The sequence below is a fragment of the Melospiza melodia genome, chromosome 7, assembly GCF_035770615.1.
Source record: "Melospiza melodia melodia isolate bMelMel2 chromosome 7, bMelMel2.pri, whole genome shotgun sequence".
Lineage (NCBI taxonomy): Eukaryota > Metazoa > Chordata > Aves > Passeriformes > Passerellidae > Melospiza > Melospiza melodia.
This window is the reverse complement of record NC_086200.1, coordinates 26,061,876-26,079,529: the sequence shown is the minus strand read 5'-3', so window position 1 is coordinate 26,079,529 and position 17,654 is coordinate 26,061,876. Positions and strand designations below refer to the sequence as shown.

At 48.4% G+C, this 17,654-nt stretch overlaps 1 protein-coding gene across 2 annotated transcripts in view; it reads left to right on the top strand.

Moving 5' to 3' along the window:
• Window positions 1–17,654, top strand: part of MARCHF2 (membrane associated ring-CH-type finger 2) — a 36,025-nt gene that overhangs the window by 372 nt on the left and 17,999 nt on the right. Inside the window, exons 1-3 of one of the 2 annotated variants that reach the window (XM_063160776.1) lie at window positions 1,707–2,853; window positions 11,943–12,162; window positions 15,651–15,846. In XM_063160776.1, coding sequence (XP_063016846.1) covers window positions 11,987–12,162; window positions 15,651–15,846 — 372 coding nt within the window. In that variant the 5' untranslated portion in view covers window positions 1,707–2,853; window positions 11,943–11,986. Of the gene's footprint in view, window positions 1–1,706; window positions 2,854–11,942; window positions 12,163–15,650; window positions 15,847–17,654 lie in introns of those variants that run through there. The other variant, XM_063160777.1, reaches the window with a different exon arrangement.

Genomic DNA, 17,654 nt, shown 5'->3' with positions numbered 1-17,654 from the left:
CGGGCCGGGCCGGGCTGCGCTGGGCTGGGCGGACCCGAGCCGGGCCGGGCCGGGCCGCCACTGCCCCCCGGGAGCGCCGGGGCTGTCGCGTACAAACAGCAGCAGCGACAGAAGTGCCGGAGGTTTGAGAAGCGCTGTTTGTTCATTAGATTCTTCTTCCCTGGGTGTGAGCAGTGATTAGGAAAAGTTTTCTTTGCCTCTGGGCTCCCGTACCTTTTTTTTCACATGTTTGGGAGCGTTCTGGTGCCTGTTTTGCCTCCTGATCACACAGCCACGCTGCCTCGTGTGCAGAGATTTCCCAAGAGAACGAGCTCGGTGTCACAGCGCAGCTGAAGAAGTTGCTGCAGTCCTGTTCTGGAGCAGCAGCTGCTTTCCTCCGTGGTGTAAGCTTAGGGTTTGCAATGGACTTTACATAAACTGGCAGTCTTGAACTTTCTGCTCGCTTAAACTCAGGTTTCTGAGCCGATTGTGACAGGCCAGAACTACTGGTTTGTGGGATTTACCCAAGGGACAAGCCTGTGGCTCTTGTACGGGAAGGTGATTGTGACATGGGAAGCGTTTTTGTTGCAGTCTCAAACACAAGAGCAATAAAATTGCTCTTGTTGTATCGAGATCTGGTGGGGGGACCAAGATTAAAACCAGAACGCCATGCAGTGGTCTTGGAGGCTTCTGGAGTGTGAAGTTGCTTGCGTGTAGTGCCCTCAGAAATGGTGCCACCAAGGCATGGGGTGATAGCTCTGCACTGCATGGTGCTGCTGGACCGAGGAGAGTTTAGGCTGTTGTCCTGTTGGAGGGAGCTGAGCAGAGCTCGAATTTTGCAGGCAGGCAGGTGAGGTGTTGCATATTGGGGATGATGATGGTGAGCTGGAAGTGTCAGGGTTATCCGAAGCAGCTGTGGCTTTTTATTCTGCTTGTTTGTATTCAGTGTTCTGTCCCTGCCCTGATGTGTGTGATGAAGATCTGTCAGTGGGGATGTGATTCTCATCCAGCCCTGTGGCCTTTATTTGCTCATCCCTAAGGGACTGTTTCTATTCCTCTCTTAACCCTCTCTATTACCAGCCCTTCATTTTCCTTGGCACTCTCATTCTCTTGCTCAACTCTCCTTCCAACAAGCATTTATCTCTGTGTCTTTCCCTTCTGATGCAGTTTCTAGCACTTTCTTGACCTTTTTCCAGGTTCTGGTTGAGAATGCCTGTGATGTCACTGTGGTTGGCAGCTGCTTTGGCTGTGGGGACATAAAGCCCTGCTTGGCTGCCACTCCCACGTGCACAGTACAATCCTCTGAACAGCTGGATGTTAGTCTTGGCTTTCCAAAGCTAAAGTGTTTGAACACTTTTCTGCATCTCCAAAGGATTATGCAGGGGAGTGCTTGGAGGCTGGAAGTGCCCTGGTTTTTCAGGTGTGTTTGAAGCTGTGATGGTGTGTCACCCATCAGAAACAGAGGCTCAAAGGGAAGGGAGCTGGGACTCTAAAATCCCTTTGTCATATGCACTGTGACAGTGAATTTAATAATTCTAGTTGAGGACAGAAGGTCTGATTCCCCCCAAGCACACACAGGGGAGCGTTGCAGGCAGCCTGCACCAGTAGGGAAGTGTCAACTGCCAAGAATAGAGCAGGTGGCACAGGGAATGGCCAAGTGTGACCCTAATGTGCAGTTCATGGACACTCTATACCAGCTATATAGCTGGGGTGTCTGTGTGTGGTTAGCTGATCAGCACGACTGCCTAAGTGGAAACAGAAAATGGCATCCGAACTAATGTTCCTCATTCTGGATGTGCTTGCTCTGTTTTGCTGTGGATTGCACAGGCTGCAGGGTGAGGTCACGCTGTGCTGGACGCCAAGGGGCCATGCAGATGAGCAGAGCTAAATGCACTGACTGTGAGCAGCTTCCCACAGAGTTCTTGCCTTCCTGGATGCTGGGAGAGGCCCTTTCCTCTTCCAGCTGATTGCTGCTGGCCTGCATCAAGCAAGTGTAGCACACCATGTTTCCCTGGAAGGAAGTAAGCACTGTTTCCTTGAAACAGCAAAGTCAAAATGCATCCATGGCAAGCTGAGCCTGGTATGGGCTCTGAGACTCTGTGAGTCTGAGGGACTGTTGCAAGTCCTCAGGGTGGGACTTTGTAGTACTTCTGCAGGTAGAGGCACAAAGCAAAATGAGCACTTGGGGACTTGTTTCACTATTGTTTAAAATATCTTGGTTTTTCACACTAAGACCGCAGAAGCTTTTCTTAGAGAATGAAGGGAGGAATCCAGCATTCTGAACTATAAACTACATGATAAGTTCATTTTTTCTCCACTTGCCTTTGACTTAGCTTTGGATATTTGGAGATTTCAGAGTTTCTCTTTCCAAACTAGTTTGTTTTCCCTTCTAGACTGAAGTTTGAGCTGGTGTGTCTCTTCTCCCTCCCAGTCTAATTTACTCTGGTTAACCTTATGCTTCTGCCTGCTCTGAGCTCCAGCCTTTCCCTCAGTAGAGAAATGGTCTCAGTTACTGACTCTTGTCCTCTTGGAAGTGCTCTGGGCACGTCTCAGTGAGTGACACCTGGGCACACAGCCATGAGGTAAAGCCCTGGGAGTGCTTTCTGTGAAGGGAAGGAGTGCAGCACCCAGCCAGGGTGGGCCAGTGGGTCTCCACAAAGTCTGTACATCAGCTTTGCTGGCTGCTGAAGTGACGCATTAATCTGTGCCGAGCCTTATCGAGTGTGGCTTATCAAATTCATGGCTTATCAGCACAGTTCATGTCATGCACGTAAACAGCAGGATCTCCACCTCTCCAGTCCTGGTCTTGTTCTGTCTCCAGCTCCAGCTGTAGCAGCTGTTCCCTGGAACCTGTGTCTTTGTGCCATCTTTGTTGTAAGTAGACCAGCTCAGCTGTAGCTCATTGCAGCAGCAATGCAGCTCAGCTGGGAGATGGGGTTCCCCAGTGCAGCTGGTTTGGGAGAGCTTTTGGTGGCTCATCTTACTGGGTGAAAGTAGGGAAGTCACTACTGAGTGTCTCAGGGTCTTGTGTACCTTTCCTGGGGATGGAATGTGCCTCTCCTGCTGTGCAGTGACAGCCTGTGAGAGCCCTAAGCACTGAAGGTGAAGTGCAGAATGACAACATCCTGAAAGCAGGGACTGCTGGCATGTCCTGGGGCAGGGACTGAACCCTGTGCATCCTCCAGTGAAGGGAGCAGCCCAACAGGAGCTGTACTGACCTGCAGCTCTTCCTACCCATCTGCCTTGCAAATACTTTTCCTGGCCCAGGCCTCTCTAGAAGGGTGTTACAGTTTGGAATCTGTCATTTGCCCCCGTTTCAAATAGATAGGCATCTGTAAGTTTTATTCCAGATTTTTTGTAGCAATTCTAACGAAACTTTTTAGAACCTGACGTGATTTTGTGTGGTTAACCTCAAAGACAGAAGTGCTGTAAGAGGAGTTGCAATTATAATCAGTTGTCACAAAATTAGTGATCAAAGCTGAAGGAAACATTTTCCTCCAGTTCCTAAAAAAAGGAAACAAGGGACAGGGAGCAGCACTGGCTCAGGAAATAAAAGTACAAACAAATCAAACTTATCTTCTAAAGCACTTTTCTGCAAAAAGGAGAACACACCAAGCTCATGTAGTCTTGGCTTGAACAGGCTTTGTTCAAAGCTTTGAGAGCTTTAGTTCTGTTTCAGCTGAAAGCTTTTTGGGGTTAGATTTGAGAATGGTGGGAGGGGAAAGGTAAACTTCATTTCTGGACTGTTTTCAATTTATTTCCTCCCAGTTTTTCTTGTGCTTCCCTGCAGACAAATCAGACAAGGCCTGTGTCCAGAAAAACTAAAAATGCAGCCTAAGCAAAACATTGCAAACTGAACTGAGAGAGTTTTGCAGCACAGATAGCAATTCTGAAGTTTCACTTGAGGATTGAGGAGGGAAGCAGTAAGGAGTGGGCAGAAGGGAGGCAGGGGTGCTGCTGGCTGGGGTCAGTGCCTCCTCCTCTCTGGCTGGCCATGGCCATGCTCTCGCTGGGTGTCTGTCTGCTCTGCAGCTCTGGTGACTCACACGCTACCTCTGGTGGTGCCTTTGCTGGAAAGCTCTTTGAAAGCTGAACATCCTGAAGAGATTTGTGATACAGCTAGGTTGAAAAATAGAAATAGTGAAGTTAAATTGCAGATGAAATGTCTCCTGGGGGCTGAGTGTGTGCCTGGCTTCGTGCAGCGGCTCCCTGAGCATCGGGGCAGGCAGGGCTGCACCGCCTTTGCTGTGGATTGTTCCAGCTCAGCTCATCTCCAAGCACAGTGCTGTTATCTGTACAGCAGTGTAAATGGTGCTTTATAAACCAAGAAGGAAGACACTGGGGAGAATGCATGTTCTTTCTGACCTGGGCTTCCCAGTGCTGAAATAATGTTTCGCATCCTCCTGAGTCGTGCCCTTTGAGGGACTGACCAGTTCTGTGGTGTGTGGGCACTGCAGTCTTGATCTGGTGCATGTGTTACTGCTACACCTAAATTCTGTTTCCTGAGGTATTAAGCATAGCTGGAAAATCCATTTGTTGTGAACAAACTGCAACTGCCTGGCAAGGGACTGTGCAGGACTGGGGAGCACTTGAGCTTTGACCTTGCTGCAGGGGCTGCCTCTGTTTAAAGAGGAGCTCGCTGGAGCAGTAGGGCTGGGAACAGAAGTGTCTGCTGCTGGTGTTTTGTAAAGCACGTGGGTGCAGAGAGATGTGAGGCCACACAGCTATGGTCCCTTAGCAGGGCAGGGCTGTGCTTGTGTCTGCTGGGCTGGCTGTTGTCCCCAGTGATGGACAGCCCTCTGCAAGAATTGTTTTGTAGGCATGATAATACATTTTTTTCCACCCTGGTTCATGGTTTCAGTTTCAAGTCTTTTTAATGCATCTTTCTTTCCCTGGAAAGAGTGATAAAATGCAGAGGGATGTGGGTACAGAGACTCTGCAGTTGCATTATGTAGTGGGTTGTGCTGCTGTTCATCTTTAAAAGCTGATGTCTTTTGAATCCTCAGAGGAGTCACAGGTGTTCCTCATGCCCCAGCTGGTTTTTGGTTGTTCCCTTATGAAACTTGTTATTAAAATGACTGAATTTTGATTGGAGGTACCCTCTGCAAAGAATTTTCTTCTAATGTTGCAATTCGTTTTTCCAGATGTTGGTAATCAAAGTGCAGTAAACTTTCCTTTCATACGGCCTTGTGGCAGATAGCAAGTCTCAAAAGAGCTGAGATAACTTTGTTCATTTTGGCATTCCAGCTGTAGCATGCAGCCTAATTGTTCTCAAGCACAGCAAGAAAAAAATCGTCCTTTAGGCTTCCTCTTTTTATACTGATTTTTTTTTTTTCTCAACATCTAAGCTTGAACCTTTTGCTTCTTTTTGAATATTGAGTAACTTTATTATGCAATGAAGAAAACTTGTGTGAAGAACAGTGGGTGAACAACACGACAGGTACCCTGAAATGAAGGGAGCTCTGCTGTGTTGCAGTTCTGCTGTATCCACACGAGACCCATGCCTTTGGCCTTGTTTGAAGCTTGGGGTTCTCACCTGCTGGGAGCCCCACCAAGACCCACAGGAGCCTTCAGGACCTTCCTCTTTGCCAGCCAACAGTTTTCCATTGCTTCAGCACGTGGAGATGAAGTGAAACTCCTGCAGAAGTGAATCCAATATACTGATGTTTTGAAGAGGAGGGGTGTGTGTGGATGTTGGCTTTGGAAAACAGCAATTATTGATCACCAAGGCTTGCTGCAGTATTTTGCTTGGGGAATAGAACTCAGATGCTGGCATGTCTCCTCAGAAAAAATGGAAGTGGAAGACTGTCTCTTCATCTGTGTCTGCAAACTCATTTGCCATAATCTAAATAACAAGACTTCAGAGAGCTTCTAGAATATGTCTAAATAGTTTCTGAATATAGAGAAGTTATGATTGTTTGTCCCCAGCAGCAGCAGCCAGTGAGTGAAGCCTTGAGTTAGCAAGTGAGTGTTTGAAATAGTGGAGAGGCAGCCCAGCCAGGTGAGCTGTGGTCATGTACCAATGTGACAAACACAGGAGTCCAGAAAGGCTGTGTCCTCTGAGCTTCTGGCCTCCTCCTGAGCATTACAGGGTTAGACTTGGAGCATTTGATTTTAAACTCTGCCCCAGGGATGAGGCAGGTGAGCCTCTGGAGTCAGCCCAAAGCTTTTGCTGTTGGAGGTGTAGGAGGAGTTTCCTGGTGTGAAGTTTTATCAGAAGGTTCCCAAGCTCCCAGAACGTTGTGCCTTGCTTATTTTTTCCCCTTGCTTTTTGGGATTTGTTTTGAGCCCAGGGTCAGGGCTGTCCCCTGGCTCTGACTCACAGCATTGCTCCACTGGCATCCTCTGAAGAGCAAGTTGTGGCTGAAGTTTTTACAGCATCTCCTTCAGCCAAATGCTGCAAGCGGGGCAGAAATAGAGAAGCTCCTGGGGAGTGAAATGCTTTCCCCTTTGTTATTTACCAAATTTTAAGATGTTTTAGAAGCTGTTGCTTCAGATGGCATCAGATATTTTATTGAATATTGAGGCATATGCCATAAAATGCTGTGTCACTTTTCTCACGGGACAGGGCTCCTTGCACCCTGACTTTAGGGCTGTTGTATTCAGGTGACTTCTGAGCACAGGAATAATGAGATTTCCTCCCAGGCCCTGAGCATTGGGAAGAGTTGCTGATGGCTCAGTTGGGGGCAGATCCTGAGCTGGCTTTTTGAGTACTTTTAAGGTGTTACATGGGAGACCTGCAGGGTGACTTTGGGGAGTCAGTTGATGTATAAAATAGTGTATTTTTAATAACGAACAAAATAATACTGTGGCTTTCAACCCTCAGCAGAAAGTATGTTTAAACAAACAAAACTGAAAACAAAGCCCAGTGTGGGTCTGGTTCTTGGTGGGGGGGAGATGGTTTGGGGTTTTTGTGTTTTGGTTTTTGTTTTTGTTGTTGTTGTTTGGTTGGTCGGTTGGTTTTGTTTGTTTTGTTTTGGTTTTCTTTAGATTAAACCACTTAGACAACCTTTGAACAGTACCAGGGAGCACTTCAGGCCACTCATCCCATCTGTATCTCTGGTGGCAGCCGTAGGTGTGTGATCTTGGGTGTGAGGCTGTGGAGGCCAGATGTGGAGAAGGGGATGCCCTGCCCCTAAGCCAGAGCACAGAGCCACAGGTACCCTGGTGAGGCTGGTGCCTCCGTAGGCAGAACTGGTACTGGAGGGGGTGCTGCACACCTGGGACTGACCCTGGGCCATGGGGAGATGTGCATCAGCTGTGTGAGAGCAGGTGCTTGGATGTGTGCAGCAAGCAATTCTTTGTACGGTCTCCCTCGAGATGGAGAGAGATGTTCACATGGTTGTAGGGCCCAGGATTTGGGAAATCCAGTTTTAGTGATGAAAAGGAAAGCACTAATGTTAGGAAATGCCCTTTAGCAACTGAAAATCTTCAGTTCACTGGTGACATTTGCAGGATCATATGATTAGAAAACTCAGTGTCTGTGTGCCCAAAGTGGCTAAAAGGGCTTTGGAAAGCAGGCTGGGAAGCTTTGCACCCAGGCTTAAACATCAGCTCATGTGAGGAGGGGTCAGAGCTCTGATTTGCCATCAGTGAATGGGTTACCTGCTAAAAATAAAAGAAGCCCTTGTGTACAGATGGGTGGGTTGTGTTGGCTGCACAGCTTGGTTATCTCTGCGGGACCATGGGTGAGGGACCAGGGCTGGGTTCCAGCAGTCAGGGCAATGGGTTGCTCAGTGAGGGGAGCAGAGCTGGCTGCTGGCAGCCTCAGTGTTGGGTGTTGTTTGATGGAGATGTCCCAGGGAAGCCAATCTGCTCAGGAGCTGGTGCCTACACTCTGCACCAGAGCAGGTTTGCTCTGGATCCTATCAAAGCCACAGGATTGCTCCAAGGCTTTACACTGGTTGGGATATTGATAGTGGACAGGCCTCAACCTGCCCCTGGCAGTCCCCATTACTGCCATCATTTGGCTGAAGCCTTTCCTGCTGTCATTCTGATCTTGATTGTGCTTTTCCTTTTGTGGCTTTGATCCAGATGTTCATCTGGTGTGCTGTGGTTTCCCTGTCTGGGAGAAATAACTGTTTCATCCATCTTCAAAGTCAAATATGGAGAGCAGAGCTGGGGGACCTTTTAGCTCCTTGACTCCTGCTTACCTCTGCTGGGCACATCTCCTGCATGGAGAGCACTGGTCCGACCAGATCTCTGCAGTCTTTTGAGGGGGTTTTGCCCACCTCATTGCCCTTTTACAAATCTCATTGCAGTGCTTGGGGACTGGCAAGGGAGAGTGTCTTGCAGGTGTGTTTCACTTAAGCCATGGAGCAGGATCTTGCACCAGCCTGGTCTCTGCTTTGGGGAGTGACAGAGCACAAGCTGCTCTTCAGGGACTGACTCATTTTGTCACACGTGTTAGTTTTGGAATTCTAGTGCAGAATTCACTCTTCTGAGACAGCTTTCCACAGACAGGGTTTGGGTTCTTTTCAGTTTGAGTAATTATCTACAAACTCAGCCCTTTATATTCTGGATCTGCTCAGAAGCTGAGGATGCAAAATGTTGCTGAGAAGAGCCTTCCCATTTATTTGGTAATGTCTAACTGGCAGCAGAAGGGATGTTGATAACAAACCTAGTGTCTCTGAGACTTTTTTAAAAAATGTGTGCAAGAAATGTATCCCCAAGGAATGGGCTCAGAAAACACAGGTGCTTAGAAAAAATACAGTGTGTGGTTCAAACCAGCTGTTTGGGTCTTGCTTCTCACACTGAGATTTTGATGTTTCTGCTGTAAACAGAGCTGGGGAAGGGGCTGGAGCACAGATCTGATGATGAGTGGCTGAGGGAGCTGACTGTTCAGAAAAGGAAGTTTGGGGGGACCTTCTTGCTCAGCAAAACTCCCTGAAAGGAGAGTTCAGCTAGGTGGGGGTCATTCACTTCTCCCAGGAAATCAGTGACAGGAAGAGAGGAAACAACCTCAAATTGTACTGGGGAGGTTTGGGCTGAAAAAACTCCATCATGGAATGTGTGGTCAGGCAGTGGCACAGGCTGCCCAGGGCAGTGGTGGAATCACCATCCCTGCAGGGCTTTAAAAACTGTGGATGTGGCACTTGGGGACATGGCTTTGTGTTGGGCTTGGCAGTGCTGGGGGAGCAGTTGGACGAGATGATTTCAAAGGCTGTTTCCAACCTGAATGATTCTGTGAACACTGGGTTTGGGCTGGATGAGCTGTTGACTATTGTGAGAGAAGGCTGTGTTGATGTGCTGATCCTTCAGGGATCAGGAAAGGGACTGACTTGGCTGTACACCATGGTTCATGTTCCACTGGGTATGCAACTGGACCTGAGTGCACTGCAGATGTTGTCTTTGGATTTCAGTTACTTCTTTACTAACCATGAAAATCTTGCTGCTTTTCCTTCATATTTGCTGAATGGCATGAGTCAGATATTAAAGCAATGACTTCAGGTTCCACCCTGGGCTGGACCCTGACAAGGAAACACCAAATAACTCGTAACAGAAACCTGTGCATTTCCTGAAGAACAGCAGGGTGGCCATTCCCTTCCAGCCCCAACAGAGCCCTGGGGCAAGGCCATGGGGCTGCCTGTGTCTGTCAGATGTGGAGCACAAAGAGCCTCAGTATAAATACTTCCAGGACACAGTCAGTGAGGGCAGTTTTATTCCAGTATGCAGAATGGACTTTTTCCTCTGAACTTTAAAATAAACAACATTTTGGCCAAACAAATGGAACTGACCTTTTTATTAAAAGCATATATCTTCTCATGCTTGTTTCAGTAAGAGGTTGTTAATTTTATAGAACTCCTTAATTTGCGGGACAGCTGACTTAAGTAATTCCAATAGCATTTGTCATCTTACTTTTTGCTCCTTGCAGCTGGAGAGTTTGTAGCCTTTTCTTTGAGGAGGAGAAATAAGAAAAGTAGCTCTAACTCTGTGTGTTCTTTGCACAGGTGGAGAGAGAGGCTGAGTCTATCAAGTTAATTTTTAAATTGATGAAAAGATTCAAGTTCATGCTGAAGAAGATTGACCTGCCCACAAGCTCAAGCTTATTGCTGCTCAGATGTGAAGGAAGGATTACAGATAGTTATCAAGAGCAGCTTTGAAAAAGAGATTAGAAAGTCTTCTATTAGATGTTAGAAACTATTCTGTAAAGTGAGGGAATCCTTGGGATCTGGTTGTGAGACACCAGAGAAGGGCTCTCTCCCTCTTGAATGCGTGTACGTGAAGGAAGCTGTCCTGACACATGAAGCCCTTGGTTGTGTGAGTTGCTCAATTTCCAAGACGTGACAAAGCGCTTCTGCTTACCCAAATGAGTGTTTTCAGGGCTTCAAGCATCATGTTCTTGTACCAGCTTTTTGGCTTTTTTCCTCTGTAGTGTGGCCAAGCCTCCAGCCAGGAACAAGCCCTTATTTTCTTTAGTTATTTTTGTTAGATTTTGGCTTAGTTGAACCTGACAGAACTGCAGTTTCATGAGAATGTTTGACTCCTGTTGTCCTCAGAGATCTCAAAACAAAAACCTTTCCTTGGATGAGATGGTGAAGATTTGTTTGCTGGCTCCTACCCCCAGGAGGCAAGGATTGCCGATTCCCCCCACTCCCCCAAAATGTAACAAACCTAATTGTTTTTATATATCTTATTTGGGGCTGTGGTTGTTTTATTTCCTTTTATTCCTCCCCTTTTTTCCTTTTTATTGCTTTCATTTGAACTTCTTTTATGGATTTATTTCATCTTGAAATCCAGCCACCAGGATGAGGCAGCATTCCAGCTCTGATCCCAGCAGTGCTGGTGCACAGGGATTACTGTGCGTGCCTTACATAAGGCAGTCCTGTTTACAGACACAGGGATTTTGGTTTTACCAGCAGTACAATGTTGTTGGATTGTGTTCAGTGTGACTCACTGTAACCTCAGCTCTTTATTTCTGCACAGCTGCCTCTCAGTGACCAGGTTAAAGGCGATTGGCAAAACCAGGATTTTTCTAAATCTGCAGAGCATACCCTATTTTGGGGATGAGACACCCTGGCCAGGGAGGAACTGGCTGTTTCTGGCAGCTTGGGTGAGCTGCTGCCTTACCTCAAAGGCAGAGAGCTCTCCTTTCCACATGTGGCTCATCAGAGCCAGCTCCTGGTTTGCCATATTGGGCTTTTCTCTGCACCTTCTCTCCATTTCTTGCATTTGCTGTTTGTTCTGTGTCTTCTCTTTGCTGGGTGAATGTTGAAAATGTGCTGGTGTGCTTTGCTGTTTGTAAGTGACTCTTGTGAAAGTCATGGATGGTCTGAACAGTTGAAAGGGAAAGGAGTCAGGCTGGCCTGGTGCCCTTCCCAAGGAGCATTTTTGATGGTTTTGGGATGTCCATGTCCACACATTCACTGCTGGGATGTACCACAGCGGATGTAGAAATGGGAGCATGTGTATTTCTTCAATGAAATAAGGAGAAAAAACATCAAAGATGGGATGGGAGAGCCTTTTGTGCTTGGACAGTCCTTCAAGTGCTCAGGAAGCTTCTGAAGGCAGCTGAGAAGGGCCTCCTGAGCCCAGCCACCTAAACTGGTTTAGGTGCCCTGTTCAGGTGAAACTTTGCTGTATTTATGGAGAGTACGAATGTAAGTTTTCAGGATGGCTGTAGCCAGAGCAGCACAGGCCCATGGGGCTTCTGGTTGCCTTCCCCATCTCTGTATCATCAGCACATTTAGTTTGAAAGGTTTCATCAGGTTAAAGGGTGGTTACCAGGAATTCTCTCTGGGAAAGGCAGATTTGCAATTCTGATGGTAAGTTATGTAAGTAGAACACTTGGAGCCTTAATGTTATGGTAAGGCAGCCTCACAAAGCCTGTTAAAGGGGACAGAAGACACAAAAAACTCGCGTGTGTTGGGGCCCGGGGCGCTGCTGGCGCGAGTGGGGCTGGAGGACCGTGAGGGGTTGGGGGTTCCGGGGTTCCGGCTCTGACTGCGGTGCTGTTCCTGCAGGTCTCCCGGGTGCCGGGCCCGGGACAGCGGGGCCCAGAGCTGCCATGACGACAGGCGACTGCTGCCACCTCCCCGGCTCCCTGTGCGACTGCCCGGGCAGCGCTGCCCTGTCCAAGTCTGTGGAGGAGTCGGACATGGGCCGCCCTCAGTACATCACGCAGGTCACGGCCAAGGACGGCCGGCTCCTCTCCACCGTCATCAAGGCGCTGGGCGCCCAGAGGTGAGGCTGCTGCAGGGACGGGCTCGGAGCCGCGGCTGGGCCCTTCCTCTGGCTCGGGGGCAGGGAGACAGCAGAGTCTCGTTGTGTGAAGGAGTTTGCGGGGCGCTGATGGCGGGCGGGACTGCTCGGGGCCGGCCGCTCCCAGGGCCCTGAGCCGGGCTCCTGCCGCCCTCAGGGCGCGGGCAGCGCCTCCGCCCGCGCTGCGCTCCCGGCCTCGGGGGCTGAGCCCGGGCCGTGCTCCCGGGCACTGTGCTGGGCATGGGGAGCTCAGCCCTCGTTCAGGAACGTCCATGGAGCGAAGGCGTGGTGGTGTTGATCTTCAGCCGCAGGGAGGGGACGGTGTTTGTGTTGCAGGAACTACCCCATCCAGCTATTGCTAGAGGGGACACGTGGCAGCTTCACTAGCTCAGACTCCTCCTGATGCGACTTCTTGTCATTTATTTTGAGTAGCTTCCAGAGTAGAAGACATTTGGCAGCATTGTTCAGTCCATCTACTGAGAGCTGTCACATTTTGTGTTCAGAAATCCTGTCTGAACAGCTGTTACTTGTTTCAATGAGTTTGGTCAAACATTTGTATGATACAAAAGCAGTGATTGCAGACATGGGGGAGGGATGCAGGGAAGCTGGATGAGAATAGAGGCAAACATAATTGCAGCAAACCTGGAGCAGGTCAATAAAAATGTGAAAGTAACTGGACTTGCTCTCTGGCAGTAGATAGGGTGAGAAGCTGTTTACCCTTTAGAACTTGTGGGGGTGTAATAATTGTGTGGGAAAACTGCCTGGAAACAGGTTTTAAAACCCTAATGTTTTTAGGGTTTCATGTTTAGGGTCAACCCATAATGATTCCTTATGTTTCTACATGGACACCAGTTTGTTTCTTGTGGTAGTGGGTTTCAGTGTCTTCCTTGTCAGCAGCACTTAGCACAGCAAAGCCAAGAGCAGCGTGACTGCACTGGAATGTTGAATTAGCAATCCCAGGTGACTTCAGCCTGCTGGAAAACTGTGTCTGAGTGTGCATCATGGGGGAGTGTGAGCGGGTGCCCACCCGGCAGGGGAAAGGAAGGAAGGAAAATGAAGTCTGATAAGAATTCTTTTCACACACTGTCAGCAAATTTTTTTTCATTTTGGATTGTTTGTTGATAGCCAAGGTTATAGTAATGTTCTGGAAATATGAAACTTCACAAACAGGAAGAGAACGGGTGAAATAACTTACAGGTGCTTTTCTTAGGAAATGGCAGATGCATGAGAGCACTGGAGGCTGTAGGGAATTGTCTGTCTGTGTCACTAGGGCTCTGTGTGCACGCTGTTCTGGTACAGCATTTTATGGCAATGAATGTTGCACAATCATCAAATAATTCAAATTGGAAGGGAATTCCATAGGATGTCTGGTCCAGCTTCCTTTCAGAGCAAGCCTGCTCAGAGTTTTGTCTGATGTAGTTTCCAGGATCTTTGAGGATGAAGTTTCCACCTCCTTCCCAGACTCCTGTTGCACCTTTTGCAGGGATTGTCTTGGCTGAAGAAATCCCCTCAATAAAAGGCATGTAAAAAGGAGGAGAGAACATGGGTCAGTGGTTCACCAGTGATGTTTGGCAGTGAGAAGGGGGTGGTGTACATTGGGTAATTTGCTTTGCAGCCCTAAATATGAATAGAAGTCCAATTGGGATGAAACCAGCTAAATACTGAATTGAAAGTAGTAGAGGTCTCCCGTGGTAGAGATCTCCTGAGGAATCTTGCTTCTCCTTTAGTGAGCTGACATGCACTTCCTTGCTGGCTCTTCTCTTTCCCTTATGTCCCACCAACCTTTTTCCCCAGTGTGCTCCTTTTCCTTGAACTGTGCTTCCATGTCTCACTCCTTGCTTTCTATGCAAACTAATGGAGGTGGTGCTGCTGGTTTTGAAGGTTGCTTTGGCTGTTGTGTTGCAATCCCACAAACTTCTGTAGTCAGGTGGGGTTTTTTGAAGTCAGAATAGCAGTTGAATGTGAGCTATGATATGGGTTCAGTGTGGCTTTTTTTGTTCTGTCAGCAGTACCTAGGAAAAGGAGTTATTTGATACCACTCACCTGGATTTCAAGAGAACCTACAATAGGGACTTTGAAACAAAGATGTTCCTTTTTCACCCTCTCTCACATGCCCAAATCTGGGCAGCTGTGGATGTAATAGGAAAACTGTATGAAAGAAATGGCTGTTTGGAAGGTGGGAAGTGAGATACTAGTGAGGGCCTGGTTTCCATGGTCCAGGGGAGGCAGTCCTGCCCCGGGCCTCTGCTGTCCAGCATTTTCTTCCTAAATTATCTCAGTGATTGGTGAATGCTGAAGAAATTAACTGAACTGCTGAGAACAGCAAACTGGGGTGTCTGCAGCCATCTGGGGCTTCCCAGGGAGCCCAGAACATCCTCATCACGGGGCTGGCATGTGTGGCACAGGGCTGCTAGCAAACCAGTGCCTTGGGGTGCCAGCTGGGATGTCCCATCTCTGTCAGCGTTCCAGGCCAGGTTGGCTGGGGCCTTGAGCAAGTTGGTCTAGTGAAAGGTGTAGCACTAATTGTTCAGTCAGTGGTGCCAGCTGAAGGTGTGAGGAATATTGTGGGAACAGATGGATGCTTTCAGTGTGATGAGCAGCTCAGGCCTCCTGTGGGGAGGGTTGCAAGTGTCTCTGAAAATATTTGTTAGTTGCTTTGGTAGATATTTGTGGTTCTGTGAGGTTCTGTGTGATTCTGTAGCTGGAACTTGTGGCCAAGGAGGTGTTGTTCCTGAAGCCCCAAAGCATTTCTGCAGGGCAGTTGCTGTCTGGGCAGGGTGTGCCCACAGGATGCTGGAGAGTTACTGTGCAGTGATGGGCAGAGGGTTTGTATGCTGGAGACCTTGCTCTGGGTGCATGCCTGCTGTGAAATATATTGTATTCTTGGGGAAGTGAGCTTCCAGGGTCAGTTCAGTTGTCTCCTGAAATATTGCTGTTCCTTTTGCAGTTCCTGCTCAGCCCAGGCTGCAGGGCTGAGGTGGGCTGAGCGTGGGTAGGTGATGTGGTAAATGTGACCTGACTGCCAGCCTCTGGAGTAGCTGCAGGTGGCTGGGGCATGCTGTGACTGGTGTGGGTCATTTGGCTTTGCTGTGAGTGTCTGGATTTGCAAGAGTGCTTCAGGCTTGGTGTTGGGTCTGGTATCAGCCCCTGCCCACTGTGGGCAGAGCTGAAGACTGCAGGATGTGCACTGCACTCCCCTCTGGGGCCAGCTGAGCTGGCCAGGCTGATGTGCCATCTTCTCTTGTTGTTATGGGTCTTCCAGATTTTAAAGTATCTGAAATGTCCTGAGCACCTCCATTGTCCCCTGAGAGTGCTTTCTTGCTGCAGCAGGCTCCTGGCATGCTGTGCCACACACTGCCTGCTGCTCATGTGCCTTTCTGGGGCTTGGTGGGACCAGACCCTATGGCAGTGTTGTTCTGCCTGCTCTGACTGTGATTTCATTCTGTTTGTCTCTCATTCTGCCTCTTTAGTGATGGTCCCATCTGTCGAATCTGTCATGAAGGTGGAAATGGGGAGGGACTGCTTTCCCCATGTGACTGCACAGGAACACTGGGCACCGTGCACAAGAGCTGCCTGGAAAAATGGTTATCCTCCTCCAACACAAGTTACTGTGAGCTCTGCCACACAGAATTTGTTGTAGAAAGAAGACCAAGACCCTTGACAGAGGTACCATTTTCTTCCTGCTTCATTTTTATTTCCGTATAATTTGAGAGAAAATGACTGATTGCCCTACTGTTCTTGTAGTTCTTGGTGTCTCCTCCTCCTTGCAGTACCTTTGTACTCACAAAAAGAGTCTATTTGGAGAGGTCAAGTCCCTTGTCAGACCAAGTGAGGTAGTTGCAAACGTGCAGTAGTGGTGTTTGGGGCAGCTCCTACCTGTGACCTGCCCACATGCCACCTGCCAGTGGCAAGCACTGTGCTTTTTTGGCTGTGCTTTAATGCCTGAGCATCAAATTGCAGGTGTCACAACATGGCTGACTGAATTATAAGTTCTCATAAATATTCTTTTTTTTTTTTTTTGCTCCTGGTTTTAATCTTATCTCAGTGTTAGATTAGTGCAGCTCTCTTGCATGTGCCTTCCTTGTCATGTTCTGTTCTGAAAAGTGAGATGTGGTGATTGCTGATACTGTTTGTAAAAGACCTGTCTTCCCATGACTAATATTGATGTGTGCTCCTTCAGGCTTTGCTCCTTCCTGCTGCTCTGTGCTCCTCCCAGGTGAAGGAGGAAACAGGACAGGGCTCAGCTGCTCCTCATGTTGCTCTCTGTGTCGACCACAGGGGACCAGTCCCTCAGCTCCCAGAGCTGGAACACACAATGCAGGCTCTGCCTGGTGCATTGGGGTTTTTTGTTTTGGGAACAAAGGCAGCATGGACCAGGCCATAGTCTGACCTCAGGTGTACATCCCCAAAAGAGGAATAAGTAAACAGGTGAGGTGCAGTACAAAAGGCTTAAGGATTTGTTTGAGAGATGGTTTAATACGTCTGCAGGTGAGTGAGCTCTCCTGTGTCAGTGTGCTGCTGCCTTGGCTTGGGGGTTCCTTCAACACAGACAAGTGTCACCCTGCAGCTGGGCATTTCCCCAGAACAGTTCTGGGAGTCCCAGGTTCCTGCAGCCATCAGCCAGTGGGAGCTCTGGGAGCTGGTTCTTAACAACACACTCCTGTTACCTGGCAGCTGTCAGGGATTTGTCACTACCTGCTACCAGAGCATGTGTGGGGGCAGGTTATTTCAAATTTGTAATGGTGGCTGCTTTTGTCCACTCTCTCCTGCCCCTTGCCCCATCAGTTAGGTCAAAACTGAGTCACAACTGGAATTCTAAGTTGCTTTCCACATTTCTGTTTCCATTCCCATTAATTCCAGAGGTTGCTTCTTTTCTCTTCCCACCTCCCTCTGGAAACTATTTTTCCTGTCCTCCTTTTGAGAGTCCCCAGATCTATTTCTCATACTCCCATCTTCTCCTAGTGAACCTTTGAGTGGAAAAGAATCCACCAACTGGGGAAGCATTCGAGCTTCAGTTTGCAAAGTAGATACTAAGTTTTAATGACTGTTTAACTTACAACTGATTGCCATGGACTGGACAGCCCCAGACAGGAGCAGGCTTTAGCCTGCAGTGCTAACCCAAACCATCTGTCTAGCACAGTAATTTGTGTGACCATTACCTCAGTGGTTACTGCTGTTGGGGTCTTACTGCTTCTCTTCCAGCTGCTCAGACATATAAATGTGTGCTTTGGCCAATATCTCTCAAACAGTTGTTTCAGAGGTTGCAAAACACTGCTTTAAAACATTTAGGAAGGGCTGTACCTTGGCTTTGAGAACACAGTGCAGGCACAGGGGCAGTGATCTTGCAAGGGCTTATGCAGGCCAAGTTGTGAGTGCAGGTCTCAGATGTTTTAGCTTAAGAGCTGGTGTATAAATATTAAATATTCGTAGCCGGAAACAAACATGTGGGAGCGTGTTCAGCCATCTTTCACGAT